General features: G+C 46.0%; 2 protein-coding genes across 2 annotated transcripts in view; one reads left to right on the top strand and one right to left on the bottom strand.

Annotated features, from left to right (window-relative positions):
* The window catches only part of LOC142466382 (uncharacterized), a 62,069-nt gene that overhangs the window by 21,012 nt on the left and 15,429 nt on the right, over positions 1 to 25,628 (bottom strand). Inside the window, 4 exon segments of the mRNA XM_075571239.1 lie at positions 7,110 to 7,361; positions 9,851 to 10,518; positions 22,332 to 22,344; positions 23,232 to 24,649. Coding sequence (XP_075427354.1) covers positions 7,110 to 7,361; positions 9,851 to 10,518; positions 22,332 to 22,344; positions 23,232 to 24,281 — 1,983 coding nt within the window. The 5' untranslated portion in view covers positions 24,282 to 24,649.
* Positions 12,783 to 20,419, top strand: LOC142466902 (uncharacterized). The gene has a single exon (XM_075572497.1). The coding sequence runs from the start codon at positions 13,609 to 13,611 to the stop codon at positions 14,626 to 14,628; it is 1,020 nt and encodes a 339-aa protein (XP_075428612.1). The 5' UTR covers positions 12,783 to 13,608; the 3' UTR covers positions 14,629 to 20,419.

Genomic DNA, 25,628 nt, shown 5'->3' with positions numbered 1-25,628 from the left:
CAGATGAGCAGTTTCTAGCTTCATGAGTTCGAAGCAATCACAGGGTAGGTCGGCTCCAGCTGTGCTTTGTTCTTGTTCGTGTCCCTGCACATCTCCCCCCTCGGGAAGTGGAAGAAGAGTGGAGGGGTTAAACACTTGGCACCGGAAAAGGGTGACATTGTCTGGAATGAGAAGCGAGCATTGCAACCTGAGGTGTCTGGCAGCGGACAGATGTTTTGGCTGTGTCTGATTGAGAATAGCAGCAATGTCATGTGGTGCCAGGAGAATGAGGTCATACCCTAGAACAATGTCCGAAGTTTTATCCAGCAGTACTTGAGCAGCAAAGACAGCACGAAGACAGGACGGTCCACCACGAGCCACAGCGTTGAGACGGCTGGAGTAATAACCAATAGGTCGACATCGGCCAGCGTGTGGCTGCGTTAACACTCCAGTTGCATGTCCATTTCGTTCTGATACGAAAAACTTGAAGGGTAAATCATAGTCTGGGAGGCCCAAGGCACGGGCCGAGGATATTACCTGTTTGAGAACAGTAAAATTCTTGGAAGCCTCTGGGGTCATCTGGAAGAGATTTATTGTTAAGACATCGTACAATGGTTGCATCATTTACTGCTTGAGGATCTTGAACCATTCTATACTTATCAGGTTCTCCCTTCGCGGTGCGTTTCTTTACAGGGAAAAGAGGGGTATTGCAGGGTGAAGTGCAAGGTATTAATGCGCCATTTGCAAGAAGAGCCTTAACATGTTTCGTGATAGCATCAGCTTGTGCTATCTTTAGTGGGTATTGCGGTTTACGGGGAAGCGGGGCCCCTTGTTTGAGCTGTACAACAATGGGTGGTACCGTTAGGTGCCTGATATCCTCAGCTCCGGTGGACCATAATTTGGACGGGATCCTATCCATGACAGTGGGTGGTATACTGGCGGCTGAGGGTTTGTCCGCTAATGCCCAAAATATCGGAAGGGAACAAAGGGCAGAGACATCTGACTCCCAGAGCGGGGAGGTTACATCAATGGTGCCGTCCTCGGAGAATATTATGGAGGCCTGTAACCTGGATAAAACATCAGCGCCAAGCAGATTAAGCGGACAAATCGTGCAAATATTTCAGGGTAGGGACCTATCTGCAGGGGTCGTGTTAATGGGCTAAAGCGCGGAGTGCCATCTACCTCCACACATAAAACATCAATATCAGACAAATAGGAAGGGTCGGGTATGTCTGCAGCTCTAATTACGCTCCTGGCTGCCCCTGTGTCTACCAGGAAGGGGGTGAGGTGACCTTCTATGGGTATTATAACTTGGGCTAGGGGACCTTCTCCTTCCCGGACGGCTACAGCTAGAAGGGGGGTTGACACAGGCTTGCCAGATTCCTAGCGGGGCTGGTCCCCACCATGATTGGTGGGCTGAAAGGGCATTTGGCGGGGAGGTAATGGGTCATCGGTGTAGCGGTTGTCCCTGCTCTGATTCCACTGGGAATTACTGTTTCCGGGGTTATATTGATTCCTGCGGGGGCGTCTAGGTGCCGTGCAGTTCCTTCTAAAATGGCCGGGCTGGTCGCAATTAAAACAAGTGGGAGGTGGTCGTGGCTCATACTGCACATGATTATAACCTTGGCCATAAGTGGGGGCAGAGACATTCTCCGCCAACATAATAGGGGTGGTTTTCTTCAGGGCCTGGCTTGATTCAAGACCCTTCGCTACCAACAAAAGGGTATCTAGAGGGAGTACTCGGAATTCTGGTCGTGCCAGAATTAAACCTTTCCGAATGGGTGCCTCGAGTCCGGCTACAAATGCAGCAGATAACATCTGACTATGGGCTTTGTTGTATGTGGTAAAACCTAAATCAGAAAAAACCTGGGATAATCTGGTATGGAATTTCTCCACTGATTCCCCTTTTTCCTGAGTCACATCCTGTATATTGATGGCTTGGTCAGCCAGCTTTTCCCTGGCCCAGTCACGTAACTGGTCACAAAAGTCCACCCCGGAGGCATATGTATCATCACCTGTCACCATAGCGTCCGTCAGGCTTTTTTTTCCATTATGGGCCAGTATGCTTCCCCCGCCTTAATCTCGCATAAGATAACCAAATCTCGTCGAGCTGCTGAATAAATTTTTTTTTTGAATCTGGGCCACTCTACGATAAAAGGGCATAGGTTGTTTCTCTGGGTCTGGTAGGGTGTTTACCAGGGAGGAGGCTTGGGAGAGAGCGGGGGAGTGAAGGTGACATACATTACTGGGGCGCCTTCTACCTGCTTGGGCGTCTGCCCATATAACCTTGGGCCGCGGTCGGGTACTGGGGGGTGTCTGGGGTTAGTGTTCCAGGTCATGTTCGCCTCCTGTGCAGCGGCCTGTGACTCACTATCTGAGTCAAAACTACCGGGCGCACTGTAGTGGACACTGCTGCTGGGTCTGTATGCTATTGTTGTGTCAGGGTAGAATCCCTACCGCTGGGGCAGTGGTTGTTTGGGGTGAAAGGGCTGGCATCAGGGGCATTAGGGGCGCAGTCGGTGTGTAATAGGAACCGTCCGCCTGCAGCACAGGATATAGTTGTGCTGCATGGGCAGTCAAGGTTGGTTTTCATTCGTGGGCGGGGTAGTGGGTTGTATAGGTGGGGGTGCTGCTGGAGCTGGGAGCGAAGGTAACAAAGGAGTGAGTATAGGTGAATCAGTCACACGGGGGCACTGCACACCACAATTATAACAATCTTCCCTGCATTGGGGGTTTCATGTGCCACACCTTAAACAGGTCATGGGGGGTGGGTCAGCACCAGCATAGGGTGGGGGTTGGTCATTTTCAGGGGTGTTACTTGTACAGTCACCGCAAGGGTGATAAAGAAATACAACCTGCCCTCCCTTTTCTATCTCCTGCTCGGTCCATTTTTTCTCTGTGGACAGCCTTGGCAACATTAAACCAGGCTTCCGCTGTCTTCAGCAGGTTGTTATCACTCAAAATTCCTCTCTTTTCTTTCAATATTTTTCCGCCACATTTCTGGCATCAATCTGCCTTTTGCTACACTAATTTAAACAGCCTACTTGCTTTCTTTTTTTTTTTTATATATATATTAACTTCTGTCCTGGCAATGGTAAAATAAATGCAGCGGGACCCTTCTGTCCCTCAACAGAATTCTTTTGACCCATATTAACGTAAGGTATGTTTCCCTGTGGGATTCAAAAACACACAAGACGACGCTCACTGAGCTTCTCCCTCCCACAGAAAAAGACCCCTCTTTCATTTAAACATTTGCACAATATCCGTATCTTTTGCACATTCCTTTGGAGGGAAAAAAAGGGGGGGGGGTTTTGGCGCGGTCTGTGCTGCTGTTGTTCGGATTCTCTTTCTAGTTGCCATTAGAACAGAAGGAAAAAGAATATTTTCTGGTTTTAAAAAACCCATTCGTGTGGCCAGTACGAACAAACCTTTTAAATAAATCTTTACCAGTTGCAGGGAGGGCTGCTCCCATTCCTTTTTTTTTGTAAATATTTTTCCTTTATTGGTGTCATACATCGCAGGGGTACATAATATCGACACTGGCTCACAGGCCAACTTGTAAATACGGCGCAGTGCATGTACATGGCATAGAAAAGGTAAATGACACACAATAAACCCTTTTTCCTTCTTTCAATAGTGAAAAAGAGAGGGGGAGACGAAGGAAAGGTGGATAGTTGGGAACGACTTCGGGAAGAGAGGGGGGAGGGGGTTAGGGTTCGTCGGCCGTAGGGGGGGGGGGGGAGGAGTAGCTAAGGGGTTTATGTGGGGGTTGATAGTCCTATCCAGGGTTCCCAGGTAGAGTAAAATTGTGGGGTTTTTTGCTTTAACATTGCCGTCAGTTTTTCCATGCTCATAATTCCGTCTATTCTTGTAATCACAGTTCTTCTGGAGGGGGCTTTAATTTTCTTCCATGCCGCCGCGACACAGCATCTCGCAGCTGTCAGTATTGCCGCCGCGAGTCTGGCCGCCGGGGCAGGGAGGTCGTCAATTGGTTTTCCCAGCACGTAGGTCAGCGGGTCCAGGGGTATTTCTATATCCAGGGTCTCGGTCAGGAGGCCCTGGATCCGGGACCAGAATCTTTGGATCTCCGGACATGTCCACCAAATATGGGGCATGTCCCCCCTTTGACCACAACCTCTCCAGCATTCGTCTGAAGTGCCTGGGTAGATTTGGCTCAGTCTACTCGGGGTCAGGTACCAGTGGAATAATATTTTATAGATGTTTTCTTTTGTGACGGAACAAATTGAGGTTTTGGTGGCTGCTTCCCAAATATCCTCCCAATCTTCAAGGTCCAAGTTGGTGTTTAGGTCTTCATTCCATTTCTGCATATATAGGTGGTTAGGGGGGGGCTGAGATGCTTCGAGCGTTTTATAAATCTCTGATATGAGGCCCTTTTGGTATTCGCCTTTGAGGCAGAGGGTCTCGAATCTAGAACGCGGCGGGAACTTGAGAGTAGGGGATTGGGTTCTTAGGAAATGTCGGATCTGGAGGTATTGGAAAATGGGCAAGTTGGGGGACGTGAATGTGGTTCTTAATTCCGGGAGGGACATGGCCTCGTCTTTTTCCAGCAAATCCGCAACCACTCTGATGTTTAAGCCTTGAAATTGGCTGAATTGGGATCGGGAGCATCCGGGTGGGAAGTCCGGGTTCCCGAATAAGGGGGTCAGTTGAGAGGGGGTTGAAGCTAGGCCATATTTCCCTTTGGTTTTTAACCATGTCGACCTCGTGCATCTCATTGCCCCGAGACCAAGTCTCAGCGATTTCCTGTTTTTGAGAGCTGGGGACCACAGTAGGGTCGGGAGGGGGTTCGGGAAAGCGTGGTGTGTCTCGATCTCCAGCCAGCAATTGGTGGCGGGGGAGCTGTTCCATACTACCGCCTGCCTCAGTTGGCCGAAAGGTAGTATCGGAGTATGTCCGGGGCCCCCAGGCCCCCTCTCGACCTCGAGGCTAATAGGACCGATCGTAGGACCCTGGCTCTACGTTGTTGCCATATAAATCTTAATATATGGGCCTGAATATTTCCTCAGTTCTGCTAGTGGGACAGGGACGGGGAGGGTCTGAAAGAAGTAGAGCAAGCGGGGTAGGATGTTCATTTTGGTGGATACTATCCTTCCGAACCAGGAGATCTGGTGGGATAGCCAGGTCTCAAGATCTTTTAAGATCTGGCGGAAGAGGGGGGGGTAGTTAATTTGATACAGCGAGTTATATGAACTTGCTATTTTGATTCCGAGGTATTTGATGTGGGAGGTGTTCCATTTATATTTAAATTTCTGTTGTAGGGCTGACCATACGGGGTTCGGGAGGGAGATGCTAAGCGCCTCTGACTTGTCAGTATTGACTTTATAGTCTGATAGTTGGCCAAATTCGTCAAGGAGTTTTTCTAAGTTAGGGAGGGAGGTGAGGGGGTCTGACAGAGTGAGAATTATGTCGTCGGCGAACAGGGATATTTTGTATTCCCTGTCTCCGATTGGGATACCTTTAATAGTGGGTTCAGTTCGAATTCGGGCGGCCAGGGGCTCTATGGATAGGGCGAATAGTAAAGGGGAGAGGGGGCAGCCTTGTCTGGTGCCGTTTTGTATTTTTATTGGGTTGGAGCGGCCTCCTGGGAGTTTTAGTAGGGCTGTTGGATTAGTATAGAGGGCCCGGACGCCGGCAAGAAATGGTCCGGAGAAGCCGAATTGGCGCATCGTTTGGTCTAGATAGGACCATCTGATGCGGTCAAAGGCCTTCTCCGCGTCGAGACTTAGTATCAGGGCCCGGGATTGTTTGAGGTGCACGTGGTCTATAATATCAATAATTTTGCGGGTGTTGTCAGAGGCCTGTCTTCCTGACACAAATCCCACCTGGTCTATATGAATTAGCCTTGGGAGAATAGGATTCAGCCTGTTTGCTAGGATTTTGCTGAAAAGTTTGAGGTCAGAGTTTAGGAGGGATATTGGGCGATAGCTGCCGCATTGAAGGGGGTCTCTGCCCTCTTTATGAATAATAGCCAGATTGGCTGCCGACATAGTGTCTGGGATCTGTTGGTCTTGCATAAAGGAGTTGTACATTTCTAGGAGGTGGGGGGACAGGGGGCCTACAAATTTTTTATAGTACCCGTTGGAAAATCCGTCGGGTCCGGGTGTTTTAGCTAATTTAAGTGAGGATATCGCTTTTTTTAGTTCCTCTAGAGTTATTTTCTTGTTTAAGAACTCGAGTTCTTCCTGAGTGAGGGATGGGAGGTTGCATTTGGTTAGATAGTCGGATGTATTTTTGGCGATATCTTTTGGCATGCTAGTTGGGTGGAGATTGTAAAGATCTGTGTAGAACTCTGCGAACTCATTCGCGATGTCCTTCTCGTTATAGGAGATTAGGCCGCTTTTAGTCCTGATCTTTGTGATCTGGGACTTTGTCCTCAAGCCTCTTAATTTGGAGGCCAGAAGTTTGTCCGCTTTGTTGCCCCTATCGTAGAACCGCTGTTTGGTCCATTTCAGGGCTCTCTCTACCTCGTCAAGTTGCAGCACTTTTAGGTCGGATCTCGCTTTCTCGAGTGTTCTGAACACCTTTTTTGATAAGGATTGTTTGTGTGAGCGCTCTAGCGCTAGGATTTTATCCGTGAGTTCCTTCTGGGCTCTCTGTTTAAGTTTCCTCTTGTAGGAGGCTATTGATATAAGTTCCCCTCTGATGGTGGCTTTGTGGGCCTCCCACAGAGTTGCTGCTGAGGGCACTGAACCTTTGTTTATTTGGAAGAAGGTGATCAGTTTTTGTTTCACTGTTTTGACTACTAGTGGATCGTTGAGAAGCGAGTCGTCGAGTTTCCAATTGTATGTTAAGGACTTGACGAAAGGCAGAGAGAGGGTGAGTACGATAGGGGCATGGTCAGACCACGTTATTGGGCCTATTTCGGAGTGGGAGGATGCCTGGAGTACATTATTGGTGCCCAGAAAATAGTCGATCCTCGAGTAAGACTGATGGGGGGTTGAGTAGAAAGAGTAGTCTCGCTGACCCACGTGCTGGGCTCGCCAAATATCTGTCAGAGAGTACTCCCCGAGGATATCTTGAAATTTTTGGGCTTTTGTCTGTAGTTGGATGGAATATGGGGCAGTAGTTTGGCCTGATCTGTCATGGGCTGGGTTAAGTACCATATTTACGTCTCCGACTAGGAGAAGGGAAGAGAGCGTCGGTTGGTCGAGGGTGCTAAGGAGGTTCTGTAGGAATTGGGTTTGGTTGGCGTTTGGGGCGTAAATATTTAGGATGGCTAAGGGGGAGCCTGAGAGCGTACCTTGGAGGAGTATGTACCGTCCCTCGGGGTCTTTAGTTACCGTCGTCAGGGCAAATGGTATGTTGTTTTTAATCAGGACGGCCACCCCTCTTTTCTTGCTGGGGGAGGAAGCGAAAAACGCCTGGGGGTACACGTGTTTAAATGTGTTTGGCGGGTCTACATTGTTATAATGGGTTTCTTGGATACAAATTATATCCCCTTTAGTTTTTTTAAATTCTTGAAGGGCTAGTTTGGGGATAGGGGGGAGGGGATAGGGGGGGAGGGGTGGGGGGTGAGGGAGAGGGGGGGGAGGGGTGGGGGGTGAGGGAGAGGGGGGGGAGGGGATGGGGGGGGGAGGGGATGGGGGGGGGAGGGGATAGGGGGGGGGGCGGGGGGCATCTGGTAAGGTAGGGGGGGGGGGAGGGGGGTATCTGGGAATAGGGTGGGGGCGGGAGAGGGGGGGGGCGTGCGGAGTACACATAGGTAGCATATAGGTTAAACCTTGCTCTCGGGGGGAGTCCCAGTCTATGGCTGAGGCTTCCCTTGTATTCTGCTATTGTCAAATTGCAACAATGGAACACCTTTAAACATTGGTTTATAACAGTGTAGGTTCCCCTGGAGGGGACAAGGGGGGGGCTAGCATATAGTATACACATAGTTAGCAGGGGGTTAAAACCTTGTTCTCGGGGGGAGTTCTCATCATAAGCCTAGGTTTCCCTTGCGTTTTGCTGGTATCAACTGCTCATTGGGATGCGTTCAAACATTGGTATATAGCACTACAATTTAGCATAACATAGATCGTTACTTCTCTGGGGGGGGGGAGGGGGGCATACTGGGGTAGGGGAGGGGGGGGAGGGGGAGCACATGGTATACCAGAGTTCAGTAAGGAATTTATACATTGCACTCAGACGGAATCACATTCTTAGAGCGAGAGATCCCTTATATAGCCCCATTTTAAATTAGAACATCAATAGTTATTTATACATTGGCATATATCTATACATATTGGGTAAACATAGTCCGGATCACTGATCTTGTGGGGGGGGGGCAGGTCAGGGAGGGGGGGGGGAAGCTGTCCGCGGCAGGGAGGGGGGCGGGGAGATCTTTTGGGGGGCAGTATAACTTGGTGTTTACTTTGACTAGTGGGGGGGAGGGTAGGAAGAGAAAAAATGGGGGGGGGGGAGGAGGGGGGACATCTGGCTTATTCGAGTGTTTGGGACTTGCCTCTGAAGGGGGCTTAGTTTTGGTCTGGGGGGTGTTTGGAGGTGAATAGCTGAGGTTTTTATAGTGTGTCAGCTGTTGTGAAGTGGGCTGAAGTATCCAGTGCCACACCGGCTCAGATCCGGGGGGGGGGGGAGGGGTAGGGGGAGGTGGCGGGGGGGGGAATGTATGGGGTGGAGAGGGGTGGGGATTGAGGGGGGGGGCAGGGGGATTCAGGGGGGGGGGGCATACACTTGCGGGTTCAATTGGGGGGCCCTATGATTCTGGGGGTGAGCCCCGGTAGGGGTGCTCAGTTGATTCAAGGCCTTGGTCATATGTAATTTTCGGATTGACAGCAAGGGGGGGGGGGGGGGATTTTTGTTCATACAACCTGCCACTTGCGGGAAGGGAGGGGGGGGTGGAGGTTGCTCCCGAGGGCGGATCATGGGGTGCTGAGTCCGTATGTGGGGTCTCTGGGCCTGATGTCCTGGTGTGTGGGTTCCTTAGGTTGGGGATCTTGGGCATCTCTTGTCCATCGGGAGCGCCAATCGGGCATGCTTATGGGGGAGAGCAGCAGCAGGTCCGCGGCTCTGGTGTCTGTGTCTCTGATGGTGCAGCTCCGGAGCGCGTGAGTGACTCGATAGGACCGCGCCCGGAGAGGAGCAGCTTGGTTGCCGATTCCTCTCGTTGCTGTCCGAGACACCCCGAGTGGGGTCCTGGTTCCCCTCGGTCTCAGGTGGGGGCGGTGAAGGTAAGTGGGCATTTAACGTGTGTGGGGGGGGGGGAGGAGGGGAGGGTTAGGGGGGGGTTAGGGTGGGAGGAATATGGGGAGGTACTGGCAAGGGAAGGGGGGGGGGTAGGGTTGGGGGGGGGAATAGGAGGGGGGGTGGGGAATTGGGGGGGGAGGGAAGGGGAAGGTAATTTCGTGGGGTGTAGTCTAGGGGGACTCGGGTCCAGGGGAATATTTTGTTTATTGCGGATTCTTATGCTGGGTGTATACTGTGGTCTTTAGGGCCTCTGGAACTGCGTGGGATGACTGCAGGGGCCGCGTGTGGTTTCCTTGGGCCTCACAACTGGCTGGCTCATCGGGGTTCACCGGAGGCGTTGGCTCGCCAATCTTTCCGATGTGCGGGGGGCTTCTTGGAGGGTCGTCTCCGGCGTCTCTTCAGTGCTGGGGCGGTTGCTCTTCTGCGGTGGGAGAGGGATTCCTAACGCTTTCAGGAAGTTCTTGGCGTCTTCAGGGGTTGTTACTGTGTGGTGGCGGCCATTGCGCAGAACCACTAGTTTGAAGGGGAATCCCCAGCGGTACTTTACCCCCTGGTCCCTGAGGTAGGAGGTGAGTGGGCGCAGTGCGTTTCTTTTATTTATTGTCAATTGGGAGAGATCGTTATAGAGTTGAATTTGCACTCCATCCATAGTCACAGTCCTCACTTCTCTAGCCGCTGACATGATGCGGTCTTTAGCAGAGTATGCGTGCATTCTCAGCACCACATCTCTGTGACGGTTTGGGTCCGCTGATTTCTGGGCCAGGGCTCTGTGGGCGCGATCTGTATGTAGGTCATGTTCTGAGAGATCAGGGACGAGCTGCAGGAAGAGTCTGCGGAGGTATGGTTGGAGTTCTTCATGGGTGATGGATTCAGGAATATTTTTGAGGCGGATGTTCTGCCTCCGCTCTCTGTTCTCCATGTCTTCTAGTTTGTCTTGTATGTGTCGGATCGCCTCTCCGCATCTCAGTACTTCCTCGTGGGTCTCAGCCTGTTCGTTTGAGATTCCCTCCATCTTCACCTCCAGATCTTCCGTCCGCTCCGTCAGCGCTTCCACCTCTGCCCGGATGGTTTGGAGGGCCTTTTCCGTGTCCTCCTGTACTCCCCTCCTCATTTTGGTGATTAGAGCATCAAAAAAGTCTTTATTTAGGACGGGGGGGTCCGAGTCAGTCGGGCTGTGTCGGCCGCTGCGCGCCTCGTGCTCTGGGTCTTCTCCGGCGCCATCTTGCTCCTCGGGGCTGATCTCAACCTGGCGTTGCGCCGGAGGGAAGAACTTGGTGACGGGGCATTGGATTTTTCTCTGCGGTTTCCCTGCCATCTCTCCGGTGCTTATTCCTGGTGTGGGGTCAATTTTCGGGGGGTTTGGGATGTAGAATCAGCTTATTCTAGTGTATAGATTGGTGAGGGTGCCGGGAGCTCTCTCACTAGCAGACCATCGGCTGTGACGTCACCGGAAGTCTCCTCTGCTCCCATTCCTTTTCGTTCTCTTCTCTCTCTTTCCGCCACTAGGTGGCAGGCTAAGACTCCTTTCTTTGTCTTATTTGCCTGTGTTCCCATGAATTTTTTTTTTATATAAGCTACACTGCAATTACTAGCAAAAATGTCCTGCCTTTTTTTTTCACTTATAACACTTTCTGTCCCTTCCAAACACTATACACAGTTTCTAATTGTATCCCAATTTCTGCATATAAACCTTTCATAAAAATAACCCTCAATACCTACTTCCTCAACACCATCATATGCCTTGATTATCTATCAGCAAATTCACTTGCCTATTTCTTTCCTATTCGCTTTTCTTTCTTACTGCAAAGCGTACGTTAATGCAGAAAAAACAGGAGTTCGGGCAGCTTAACGTCTAGGGGTTATCGCCCAAGTAACTGTGGGCTATCTCTTTTACTCTCAACAATCCCCACCCATCCTCATGAATTCTCAACACTAATACACAAACACATTTTGGACATAACATACAACTTGATTACGAGAGAGAGGAAAAGGTTGTTCAGGAATCAGTCGGCAGGATTCCGTGCTGTTACCAACCGTAACGCGCCTTAACACCCCTCCCTCTGCAATGCGCCAACCACGCAGTCACTCCAGGGATCATGTGTTCCTCTCTGAACCGACTATCCCTTACTCCCCCTTTTCCCCTCCTTCCACCAAGTTTACAACGTACAATGACAAGACCCCTAGTCAGCCGGCAAAAATCCCACTCCACTTCGGGCTCCCACTTGCGGCACTGACTAACATATACAACATGTAAACATATACCGGGTGACAGATAGTCTAGGTAACAGGTTTGAGTTTAAAACGGGCTCTGGGCAAGATATCTACCTGTCTTTAGGTGACCTTCATAGAGCCGTATGAGACACAGAAATAGACCAACAGCGGAGACAGTGCGTATCGGTAGATAATAAATGTTATCTTACCGTACTCCAGAGGTGATCAGTCTCCTGCCGCGTCTGCACTTGGTCCACCCCGGTCCCTCTGCGCACGGCTGTCTGTTGGTTCACAACCCAGGGCCCCACGTTGGGCGCCAGCTGATTTGGATAATTTGGTTCAGATCAAAACGTCTACAGAGTATCTGTCCCCGTCCAGATTATTTTTCCTATATAGGTAGTGCATGCACTGAGAAAAAATCACGCTGACACCACGTTCAGAATGATAATGTCTGACTTTATTCCTACAGACCATGTTCCTATAAAGGGGCTGTAGGGGAGGGGGTTTGTATGCAAAGGAGCTGTCTCAGGTTATTTGTCTCATTGGTTCTTTGTTAGGTCTTGTCCTTGTATGGTCTTGTTGTTATGATTTATGGTCTTGTTATTGCAGTTTTTGGACACATCAGCATTGGAGTGGAATTCCTAGGTGGGGAGCCATCTTCCATACTTGATGGAAGGGGTAGCTGTGGTAGCCATTTTGAGTAAGGAATCATAGCGAGGTACACATTTCAGATGAAGAAATAGGCATTTTATCCAATCCATCACATGAGTGATATCATATAACTCAATAAACATAAAAATGTTAGATATATTTATCTAATCACTTGTGAGCACATTCACGTCTTAGACAGGTCTGCAACCCAGCCTTTCACCATTATCATCTAGCATACAGTGCTTCCACTGTGACAAGGGATTCTGATAAATGACATGCAATTGAGCTCACAGTGCACCTTTTGCCTGAAATCCATTTTTACATGGAACTCTTATAAACGAATGCTCGCTGTTCATACAGCTTTTAAGCACAGCATGGGATTAGATGCAATGCCAGTAAAACTGTTCACAGACAGCTGTTTCGACCTTTTGGGTCTCATCAGTGTGAGGCTGGTTGTACTGGCTCTGTACAGTCGCCTTTTTCACCCACCATAACTTTTATATAAAGTATGGTAAACCTAGCAATCCTTGAATTGCAGAGTCCGTACAACTAGCCTCACACTGATCCCAAAAGGTCGAAACGGCCGTCTGTGAGTGGTTTTACTGGCATTGCATCTAATCCCATGCTGTGGTAACACAAGTACTGACTCATTGTTCCCTAAATAAAAGTTTTTTTATCAATTGTATTAAAAAATTACACAGTTCTGGAATTCACTGGATTATACTGGTATAGCTTAATTAAGTCTGAATAACATCAGTGATGTCAAATTGGGCATTTGGTTCCTGATTTAACAATGGAGATATAGCAGAAAGTTGGGTCGTCCTAAAACTATTAGAGACCTGGTACATGGTGCGGTAACGGGAACACCCGGTGACTGATATGTGAGCTTCAAATGAGACATGTATTCTATTCATTGTACAAACAGTTTTTAATTATTCCTTCACAACTGAAATTATCGACTTATTATCGAAGGAGTTGAAAAGATTTCTGCCACTTTAATTGGTGTTTTGCAGCTAGTGAGATTTCCTTTTAAATCGTTAAATATTATGATCCACTTTAAATACTTTCATCCTGAACTTTTTGTGATATGCCAACTTACCTCTCCTCCATGACCTTTTGTAAGACAGTTTGTGTAACAGTGACTTTTTTTGTTTCGTCTAGTACAAAGACAAGCACCAATAATCCACCCATGCCAACCAACACTGTGAGGTTGCTTTTAGCAGTCAGGATTATCTCCTTAAACATCTGAAGTTCCAACACCCAAATGAGTATATGGAAAAGATGAGGACAGAATAATCTTGCAACATTCCAATAAATTACAGAAAATGCGTCTTTCAATCAAGGCAATTAATAAATGCTTCTCATTCCAAAAAATATGTATTAACAGCTGCCACAGGAAAAGATCTTGGAGAAAGTGGGAAGAATCTGACTTGATTATCAGACCAAAACCCACAGAAAAGGACACAGACCAGGGAGAGACCGCATGTATGTGGGGAATGTGGGAAGGGATTTAGTCGGTTATTCAGCCTGAACATATACAAGAGGATACACACAAGGGAGATGCCGCATGTATGTGGGGAATGTGGGAAGGCATGTAGTCGGCTATCCAGCCTGAACACACACATGAGGACACACACAGGGGAGAGACCACATGTGTGTGGGGAATGTGGGAAGGGATTTAGTGAGTTATCCAACCTGATCAAACACACAAGGACACACACAGGGGAGAGACCGTATGTATGTGGGGAATGTGGGAAGGGATTTAGTGTGTCACCCAGCCTGAACAAACACAAGAGGACACACACAGGGGAGAGACCGCATGTTTGTGGGGAATGTGGGAAGGGATTTAGTCAGTTATCCCACCTGAACACGCACAAGAGGACACACACAGGGGAGAGACCGCATGTATGTGGGGAATGCGGGAAGGGATTTCGTGACTTATCCCACCTGAACAAACACACGAGGACACACACAGGGGAGAGACCGTATGTATGTGGGGAATGTGGGAAGGGATTTAGTGTGTCATCCAACCTGAACACGCACAAAAGGACACACACAGGGGAGAAACCGCATGTGTGTGGGGAATGCGGGAAGGAATTTAGTCAGTTATCCCACCTGACCATGCACAAGAGGACACACACAGGGGAGAGACCGCATGTATGTGGGGAATGCGGGAAGGGATTTCGTGACTTATCCCACCTGAACAAACACACGAGGACACACACAGGGGAGAGACCGTATGTATGTGGGGAATGCGGGAAGGGATTTAGTGACTTATCCCACCTGAACAAACACACAAGGACACACACAGGGGAGAGACCGTATGTATGTGGGGAATGTGGGAAGGGATTTAGTGTGTCATCCAACCTGAACACACACAAGAGGACACACACAGGGGAGAGACCGCATGTATGTGGGGAATGTGGGAAGGGATTTAGTGACTTATCCCACCTGAACAAACACAAGAGGACACACACAGGGGAGAGACCGCATGTATGTGGTGAATGTGGGATGGGATTTATTCAGTTAACCAACCTGAACAGACACATGAGGACACACAGGGGAGAGACCTTTCTCTAAAGCCAGGCATGTTATAACTTTTTTAATGCAGGTTATTTGTATCATTCTTACTGTAGTTTGATTGAAAGAAAAATATTCTTAATGTTTTTATATTTCCATGCTGTTGGTCCTAATAAAATGTGTGTTCCCCATTATGCTGAAGCGGTTTATAGTCTCGCTTAGCTGTGAACCAGAATAGTTTCAGCGTGACCAATGGGCCGCCAGCATTGGGCCGCAGACTGTTTTGGGAGGGGGGTTTTAGGGTAAGGGCTTGAGGTAGGGATTTTAGGGTAGGGGTTTAGGCACTTACCTTAACAGCGGTGGGGAGAGTCGAGGTGAAATGGCCGCGATCAAATGTCCTAGAGTGTCCTGTGAATACTGAAGTGGAGGACAGAGACACCGACTAACGTCCCCAGTGAGGGACATTAATGCAGCCGCCTTTACGTACTGCCATGTTCCTTTAATATCTCTAGAGAGCAGCAAGAGTTGACCATCAATTTCACAGGTTATATGTTGAAATGAAAATGCACCTGAGGGGGTTAAGTGTCCCTTTATTAATGACATATACATATGCAGTAATGATGTAACAAGTGGTGCCACCTCACACAGAGACCTTTCCCACTGAGGGTTACACTTGCACACCTCTAAGGGCAGAGATTCCTGTTACACATGCGCTGGCGTTACCTCCCCACAAGCATATTGCCAGGCTGAGTGAGGTGTTCATATGGGAATCTGAGGCCAAAATCTATGGTCAGAGTCAAGGAGACACACCCCCAACTTTATTTTGTATTTTAACTCTAACCCAGAATGAAAAGCATTTAGCTGGGGGAGCACGGCACTGGGGGAGTGGGGGCACGGGACTGGAAGCACCTCGTTCAAAGTGAGCTTTGTGTTACCAGGCAGATCTCTCTCTTTTGCTGTCTGGTACGATACCGTTTTTACGCGAAATCAGGGACAGCACTCAGGTAAGTCAGGTGAAAGAGTTTTGTTTTGAAATGAAATGACACTGGATACAGACGTTTCGGTCCCACAAATGGGACCTTTCTCAAGGTGGTGTAGTGAGTGAAAGACAGTTTAACACAACTACCCTACATGTCAGGTGTGGCTAATGGCTCTTAATTGCAACCAATTATGTAATTAAATTATTGAACCTGGCAAAAGCCCGCCCAACCTCTGTTCCTGCAGACACTTTGGAATGCGTCTCTAGCCTCCTAGATTCCGGTATGCAGACGTCTGGAGCTGAGGCACTCCGACTCTTGAATGACACCTCCTCCTATATGAGACTTAAAAAAGATCCTACTAGTGATTTTTTGATTAGACTTAAAGGCCTTTTAGATCAAGCCCTTACTACCTGTGTCATTACAAAGAATGAATTTGGTTTCCTTTACTCAAGCTGCCCAAAAATCCCAATATTTTACCACCTTCCCAAAACGCACAAATCACTAATTAACCCACCTGGTAGAATTCAAAGTCTTACTGCAAATTTATCACAATATGTTGATCACTTTCTCCAGCCTTATGTGGTAAAACTCCCCTCCCATCTAAGGGATGCCACCTCGGTACTAAACCTGTTACAAGATCTCGAGTGGAAAGATTCGTATAGATGGCTCACATGTGATGTGCAGGCCCTCTATACGAATATACCACACACGGAAGGTTTAGCAGCCGTTGACTTTTTTCTATCGGGTGACCTGAAATTACATCCTTTAAATAGAAAGTTTATTTTGGATTCTATCCACTTCATATTGAAACACAATTATTTTATGTTTTTGGACGAATTCTTCCTGCAGGTTTGCGGAACTGCTATGGGCACAAGATTTGCCCCCAGTTTCGCAAACCTGTACATGGGAGAATGGGAATTAGAACACATTTTGAATAACAATCCTTTTAAAAACAATATTATTATTAGGCGTCGTTTCATAGACGACATTCTATGCATATGGGATGGTGACCAATGTTCTGTAGGTCATTTTGTAAAATACATCAATAGCAATGACAGAAATCTGTCCTTTACCCATTTGGAAAATGTAAAGGAAATTAGTTTACTGGATTTACGCTTGACAGTTACGGATGAAGGGAAGTTGATAACAAAAACACACTTTAAGGATGTGGATTGAAATAACTTATTGCTGGCCACTAGCAATCATAAAAAAACATGGATTCAAAATATCCCAAGTGGCCAGTTTTATAGGTTAAGAAAAAATTGCAGTTCAGATAAAGATTTCGAAACACAGGCGAATGACCTTACCTCTAGATTTCTGGAGAGAGGCTATTCATTGAAAAAATTAAATAGTGATTTAGATAGGGTGAGAAAACTTGATAGGAGTCCAATGTTAATTCCAAAGGTAAAAAAACAAAAAAATCAGGAGGGTCATGATGGCAAATGTAATGTTGCATTCATCACCAATTTCAACTCTATGACGATGCAAATTGAAAAAATTGTTAAAAAACACTGGGCAATTTTATCAAGTGACCCAATATTGGGGGCTCACATTTCAAAATTCCCAAAATTTATATATAGGAAAGCAAAAAACCTCAAAAATACTTTATCCCCTAGTGATATTAACATCAAAGAGAACTCTGTTGGGGAAAAAAGATGGTTTAATACTAAACCAGTTGGAAACTTTAAATGTGGAAAATGCTCAGTGTGTAAACATTTGCATCCAAACAAAAAATCATTTTACAGGAGAAGTTTTTGAGGTCTCTGACTTCATCTATTGTAATTCAGACCATATTGTTTATTTAATAGAATGCCCCTGTGGCCTACAATATGTGGGGCACACCAAGCGCCCTATTAAGGTGCTCATCCAAGAACATATACGTAACATCAAAATCGGTTTTATCAAACATAGTCTCTCCAAACATTATGCTCTGCACCATAATGGGAATCCCTCCTCCTTGCTCTTTAAGGGCATCAAATATGTCCCTAGAAATAGAAGGGGCGGTGATGGGGTTAAAGAGTTATCTGTACAAGAGACCTTCTGGATACATAAGTTGAGGACTCTGTATCCGGGGGGTCTAAATGAGGACATCGATATCTGGTCCCTTTACTGATAATTTGTCTTTACCATTATGATCCTCTGTTTTAGTTAGGGGAATATTCCCCTGCTACCTACTGTATTTGTGCTCTTTCTAGTGCCTAATGTAATTTGTTCTTTTTTATATATTTTTTTTTTTTTTTTAAATATATGCTTCGTGCTTCTTTTTCAGGGTCTAATTGACATCTTCGATTTTTTCATGCTTAGTTGATTTTATAGGCGGTTTAATTTTATTTGTGTGCAAATACACTCTAACACTTTCTTTTTATTTTAGAGCCGTTTTCTCATATTTGTAATATTGTATTGTTGTTTGTTTGATTAAAGTTTATATTGTTGTCAATGTTGCCTGTAGGAACCACTTGTTGTCATTGACTCCTCCCCGCTTTCTCTGTATTGGCTGGAGAATCTGATTGATGGGCCAATCAGATGTGAGCGTGGGGTATTTCAATGCTGTATGTTCCAACCATTTATTATTCCCTGATGAAGAAACTGTAAGGTTTCGAAACGCGTTGGAAAGGTTCTATTTGTTTTATCCTATTGGACTTTTCACCCCACTACTGCGGGTTCTCTTGGCCACTGGAGAAAAGATTGCGACGCGAGTTGCAGTGGCGCTTCCCAGTGACGTCACAAACCCGGAAGTGCCGGATCGGTGGGCTGTGAGCGTGCATCCAGCCATTGCAAAGACATACCCGATACCACGATATCACTCGTGTGTACCACGCGTTTGCTGGACTCTCCACCTATGTGAGTGGGATTATCTAGGATCCATATACCTTGACGTGAGACCAAGAGACAGGGAACTGCTTGTACCACCACTGATGACATCTGATTTGGCGTTCTGTCTGGTGCACGGGTAACATTAACCCCTGACATGCCTGTTTAATTTTGTTTTGATGTACGCACAATACTTACCTTTATTGATGGTTACTTTTAATATATCTTTTAATGCACCGAGCATTGTGTGCTGTGTTTTTTGTGTATGGATGGTGTGCCTGCAAAAATGTAAACAAAGACATTTTTCTAAGTCCTGATCCTTTTGCGCCTGCCTTGGGCTGGTGTGTTTTTTCAAGCGCGTTTTTAAAGAACGATTTCTTAGCGTAGCTTAGAGAATCGTGCAGACTGGCAGAAATCAGCGTATTTAGCTGATCGTACGTGTTTGGCTTGACTTAGAAAAATTTCTGCAAAAAAGCCTGTTTAAGAGCGTAAAGTGCCTGTTACCGCTGCTCTGTGAATCACGCTGAGCGCAATATCACGTTCTAAAAGCACTTTGCACTCTTAAAGCCACTTTATGGAGCTTAGTGCATAGCCCCCTAAGTGTGTACTTACATTTTTCACACATGGTTTCTCCATTTTGGCTTTATTTTTGTTAAATAAATCACGACACAGTGTAATATGTTGTGTGGTTGTTCATCTGAGGTTGTATTTACCTATTCTTTAGACTTACAGTAAGGGTAATGTGGTGCTCAAGCATGAAGTCCCATCATGTTATGTTGTAAGAGGTATACTTCTGGGACATAAATATTGTACCTTTAAACCTGAAAAAGGGGCTCCAGTTGCCCTGATGGCAGGGGTAGATGCACAGAGACACCCTCCCTGAACCTCATTGGGCTGGCCCCAGGTATGTACTCACGACTAGTTGTCACCAGAGATCCTCTCAGTCTGCGTGCTGTTGCTCAATGAGGAGAAATCCAATGCAGTGTTTGTTGGTGCAGCGCACAGCATAAAGGGTGATAGCAGGTCTGGCAAAAAAATTCTTTATTGAAGGGACATAAAAAACGGAAGGCTGCAACCTTCTACGCGTTTCGTGCAGACAAATGCACTTTATCAAGAAGTGAATTAACATGGTACACATCACACTATATATAGCCACAGTCTGCCGATTTGGCGCCAAAAACACTAATTGGTAACCTCATAATGATTAGAAATGTGTAACAGCCACGCTGCGCAAGCGCCATGCAAACCGGCTAATTACCTGGTCACACTACGAGAAGCCTGCCTCCCAACACACCTGCTCGGTGACACGCACCTCAAGGCAATGGAGGGCTAACTCTCACGAGATGCGTCTCAAGCAAGCCACGTCTGTTCGCGCATGCGCAGACTCTAATGTGCCAAAGTCAAACCAAATACCGCGAGATGGAGCCACTAAGGTCCTAAATACTCGCGCATGCGCACAAAATTCATTACATAGAATCGTGAATATACAGTAATCAATGATTTGATGTTGCCAACCACTACAACGGGGATAATTGTGGGCTTGTCTCATATACCAATGAGAACACCCACTAACATACCCCATTGACAGGGGAAAATATACTAAGCACAAAACGCATGAACTAGTCAAAATTGGTGAGCCTAATCAGACAGACTGTGCCATATATTTACAAAACATCCAATAGTTATAGAATCTAAAAACAAAGACAAAAATAAATCAAATTAAAAAGTTTTAATTCTAACTTATACCTATATTAAAAACATATATATACACAGCCTTCCAGAAGAGCAGAGGATGACTACTTAATTAATTTTTATATAACATACTTGCAAAATCATGAAAAAAAGAACCATATAAAGTGACACACAGTTATCTATCCAAAAAACGAAAATGTGGTTCTAATTTGACAAATGTATTTAATTGCACTAGATGGTATTTATAATGGCACTAATAATGCTTATGAGTGCAATAGCCTGACTCAATCAATCATTATCTTTGATAACTCATTTTGGTATATACATTATATTATACTCATTTGATCAAAACAAGAATTTGAAATTATGTTCGTAGGACAATTACATAATCAGGAGAAGTACAACCATAGATTATAATTATAATAAAATATCTGAACATTAAAACAAGCATATAGAAAAAGAAAAGACTGTTCAATGAAAAGTTTAGGTCAAAAAATGATTAATGCTCCATTCAATGTTCATTCCGTCTGGAAAACGGGTTTTAAGTATGAAGATCCAAAATGACTCTCTGCAATCTAACATTTTGACCAGATCACCTCCCCTCATTTTGGGTAAGATTCTCTCAATTCCCATAAAAGAAAAATTCTCAGTGCCACCCTTTCTACATTCAGAAAAATGCTTGGAAACCGGGTGCGCCAAGTCTCCTTTTTTAATAAGTCTAAAATGCTCCTGCATTCTAATCTTAAGGGCCCTTGTTGTCCTTCCGACATATCTTTTCCCACAGCCACAATTAATGGCATAGACCACGAAAGACGTATTACAATTAATAAAGTTACCAATGTTAAAACGTCTATGGGGGCTGTGGGAAAAGACACATCTGGAGGGTTTCATGTACCTACACATGCTGCAATTGTTGCATCTAAACGAACCCTTTGTACTGAATGTATTCGTGTTGGTAATTACATCAGGAATAACACTAGGAGATAAATAGTTGGCAATGGTTTTCGCTTTCCTATAGACAATCTTAGGTCCCATTTTGGTGTACTCACCCAGAATAGGGTCCATACGCAGTAAGCCCCAATGTTTATTAATTATCTTGTTCACTTGGCCACTGGCTTTACTGTATTGTGAAATAAACAGAGGGGGCGTATTTCCCAGTCTCTTCATATCCCCTTTTTGACCAACATCCCTCGCCCTCGACTCCCTGGTGGGAAGTAATGTACTTCTCTCTCTTTTTGTTATTTCTTCCACTATGGATTGGAGGGTCTCCCTGTTGTAACCCCTTTCAATAAACCGATTAGTGAGAGCCTCAGACTGAGTCAGGAACCCGTTGAGAGTAGAACAGTTCCTCCTATCATTATCATTATGAGGTTACCAATTAGTGTTTTTGGCGCCAAATCGGCAGACTGTGGCTATATATAGTGTGATGTGTACCATGTTAATTCACTTCTTGATAAAGTGCATTTGTCTGCACGAAACGCGTAGAAGGTTGCAGCCTTCCGTTTTTTATGTCCCTTCAATAAATAATTTTTTTGCCAGACCTGCTATCACCCTTTATGCTGTGCGTTGCACCAACAAACACTGCATTCTATTTTTTAGACTTGTTAAGGAACTGATGATTGTTATTATGTCCCGATATATAAACCCATAGAATTCAAAGAGGGTTTACTTTCTTTTTCACACAACTGTATATATGTACTTTCACCATGATTTTTTTTTAAAGCACAATTTGGGTGTTTTAACATTTTGTTTTCAGCGTGTTCCTGCTTACAGCGATGTCTAGATCAGTTCCAGCAGCTGAATTACTGTTTCAGGCTCTTTGGAAGCAGGGTATATGTCAAAAGCAGGATCGGGAGGACTTTTTTATACCTTCTACCGATGCGCATTGAATTCAAGATGGCTGCCACGTCTCAGAGAATGCCTAGCAACGTTGGATTTCAGCTAAGCAGAGCGCAAGCAGTTAACAGAAGGGAACTGTTCACTGCGCATGCGCCTAGAGTCCTCAGCTCCAGACGTCTGCATACCGGAATCTAGGAGGCTAGAGACGCATTCCAAAGTGTCTGCAGGAACAGAGGTTGGGCAGGCTTTTGCCAGGTTCAATAATTTAATTACATAATTGGTTGCAATTAAGAGCCATTAGCCACACCTGACATGTAGGGTAGTTGTGTTAAACTGTCTTTCACTAACTACACCACCTTGAGAAAGGTCCCATTTGTGGGACCGAAACGTCTGTATCCAGTGTCATTTCATTTCAAAACAAAACTCTTTCACCTGACTTACCTGAGTGCTGTCCCTGATTTCGCGTAAAAACGGTATCGTACCAGACAGCGAAAGAGAGAGATCTGCCTGGTAACACAAAGCTCACTTTGAACGAGGTGCTTCCAGTCCCGTGCCCCCACTCCCCCAGTGCCGTGCTCCCCCAGCTAAATGCTTTTCATTCTGGGTTAGAGTTAAAATACAAAATAAAGTTGGGGGTGTGTCTCCTTGACTCTGACCATAGATTTTGGCCTCAGATTCCCATAGGAATACCTCCCTCAGCCTGGCAATATGCTTGTGGGGAGGTAACGCCAGCGCATGTGTAACATGAATCTCTGCCCTTAGAGGTGTGCAAGTGTAACCCTCAGTGGGAAAGGTCCCTGTGTGAGGTGGCACCACTTGTTACATCATTACTGCATATGTATATGTCATTAATAAAGGGACACTTAACCCCCTCAGGTGCATTAATATCTCTAGAGATATTAAAGGAACATGACAGTATGTAAAGGCGGCTGCATTAATGTCCCTCACTGGGGACGTTAGTCGGTGTCTCTGTCCTCCACTTCAGTATTCACAGGACACTCTAGGACATTTGGTCACGGCCATTTCACCTCGACTCTCCCCACCGCTGGCCACTTGGCTGTTAAGGTAAGTGCCTAAATCCCTACCTCAAGCACTTACCCTAAAACCCCCTACCATAAACAGTCTGCGGCCCAATGCTGGCGGCCCATTGGTCACGCTGAAACTATTCTGATTCACAGCTAAGCGAGACTATAAACCGCTTCAGCATAATGGGGAACACACATTTTATTAGGACCAACAGCATGGAAATATAAAACATTAAGAACTTTTTCTTTCAATCAAACTACAGTAAGAATGATACAAATAACCTGCATTAAAAAAGTTATAACATGCCTGGCTTTAGAGAAAGGTCTCTCCCCTGTGTGTCCTCATGTGTCTGTTCAGGTTGGATAACTGAACAAATCCCATCCCACATTCACCACATACATGCGGTCTCTCCCCTGTGTGTGTCCTCTTGTGTATGTTCAGGTTGGATGACACACTAAATCCCTTCCCACATTCCCCACATACATACGGTCTTTCCCCTGTGTGTGTCCTCTTGTGTGTGTTCAGGTTGGATAAGTCACTAAATCCCTTCCCGCATTTCCCACATACATAAGGTCTCTCCCCTGTGTGTGTCCTCTTGTGCGTGTTCAGGTTGGATAACTCAATAAATTCCTTCCCGCATTCCCCACACACATGCGGTCTCTCCCCTGTGTGTGTCCTCTTGTGCGTGTTCAGGTTGGATGACACACTAAATCCCTGCCCACATTCCCCACATACATACGGTCTCTCCCCTGTGTGTGTCCTCGTGTGTTTGTTCAGGTGGGATAAGTCACGAAATCCCTTCCCGCATTCCCCACATACATGCGGTCTCTCCCCTGTGTGTGTCCTCTTGTGCGTGTTCAGGTGGGATAACTCACTAAATCCCTTCCCACATTCCCCACATACATGCGGTCTCTCCCCTGTGTGTGTCCTCGTGTGTTTGTTCAGGTGGGATAAGTCACGAAATCCCTTCCCGCATTCCCCACAAACATGCGGTCTCTCCCCTGTGTGTGTCCTCTTGTGTTTGTTCAGGCTGTGTGACACACTAAATCCCTTCCCACATTCCCCACATACATACGGTCTCTCCCCTGTGTGTGTCCTCGTGTGTTTGATCAGGTTGGATAAGTCACTAAATCCCTTCCCACATTCCCCACATACATGTGGTCTCTCCCCTGTGTGTGTCCTCTTGTGTTTGTTCAGGCTGTGTGACACACTAAATCCCTTCCCACATTCCCCACATACATACGGTCTCTCCCCTGTGTGTGTCCTCGTGTGTTTGATCAGGTCGGATAAGTCACTAAATCCCTTTCCGCATTCCCCACACACATGTGGTCTCTCCCCTGTGTGTGTCCTCATGTGTGTGTTCATGCTGGATAGCCGACTAAATCCCTTCCCACATTCCCCACATACATGCGGTCTGTGTCCTTTTCTGTGGGTTTTGGTCTGATAATCAAGTCAGATTCTTCCCACTTTCTCCAAGATCTTTTCCTGTGGCAGCAGCTAATACATATTTTTTGGAATGAGAAGCAGTTACATTGTTTATTAATTGCCTTGATTGATTGAAAGATGCATTTTCTGTCATTTATTGGAATGTTGCAAGATTATTCTGTCCTCATCTTTTCCATATACTCATTTGGGTGTTGGAACTTCAGATGTTTAAGGAGATAATCCTGACTGCTAAAAGCAACCTCACAGTGTTGGTTGGCATGGGTGGATTATTGGTGCTTGTCTTTGTACTAGACGAAACAAAAAAAGTCACTGTTACACAAACTGTCTTACAAAAGGTCATGGAGGAGAGGTAAGTTGGCATATCACAAAAAGTTCAGGATGAAAGTATTTAAAGTGGATCATAATATTTAACAGGAAATCTCACTAGCTGCAAAACACCAATTAAAGTGGCAGAAATCTTTTCAACTCCTTTGATAGATAGTAAGTCGATAGTTTCAGTTGTGAAGGAATAATTAAAAACTGTTTGTACAATGAATAGAATACGTGTTTCATTAGAAGCTCACATATCAGTCACTGGGTGTTCCCGTTACCGCACCATGTACCAGGTCCCTAATAGTTATAGGACGACCCAACTTTCTGCAAAAATCTCCATTGTTAAATCAGGAACTAAATGCCCAATTTGACATCACAGATATTATTCAGACTTAATTAAGCTATACCAGTATAATCCAGTGAATTCTAGAACTGTGTAATTTTTTAATACAATTGATAAAAAAACTTTTATTTAGGAACAATGAGTCTGTACTTGTGTTCCCACAGCATGGGATTAGATGCAAAGCCAGTAAAACCACTCACAGACAGCCGTTTCGACCTTTTGGGATCAGTGTGCGGCTAGTTGTACGGACGCTGCAATTCAAGGATTGCTAGGTTTACCATACTTTATATAAAAGTTATGGTGGGTGAAAAAGGCGACTGTACAGAGCCAGTACAACCAGCCTCACACTGATGAGACCCAAAAGGTTGAAACAGCTGTCTGTGAACAGTTTTACTGGCATTGCATCTAATCCCTTGCTGTGCTTAAAAGCTATATGAACAGCGAGCATTAGTTTATAAGGGTTCCATGTAAAAATGGATTTCATGCAAAAGGTGGCACCGTGAGCTCAATTGCATGTCATTTCCCAGAATCCCTTGCCACAGTGGAAGCACTGTATGCTAGATGATAATGGTGAAAGGCTGAGTTGCAGACCTATCTAAGACATGTGAATG

This window comes from Ascaphus truei, chromosome 15, assembly GCF_040206685.1.
Source record: "Ascaphus truei isolate aAscTru1 chromosome 15, aAscTru1.hap1, whole genome shotgun sequence".
Lineage (NCBI taxonomy): Eukaryota > Metazoa > Chordata > Amphibia > Anura > Ascaphidae > Ascaphus > Ascaphus truei.
The sequence above is the reverse complement of the archived record's forward strand: the minus strand, read 5'-3'. Positions and strand labels throughout refer to the sequence as shown.

Excerpts from the sequence above, each read along its gene's own strand:
- LOC142466902 (XM_075572497.1), top strand. The coding sequence starts at position 13,609 with ATGCCGCATGTATGTGGGGAATGTGGGAAGGCATGTAGTCGGCTATCC.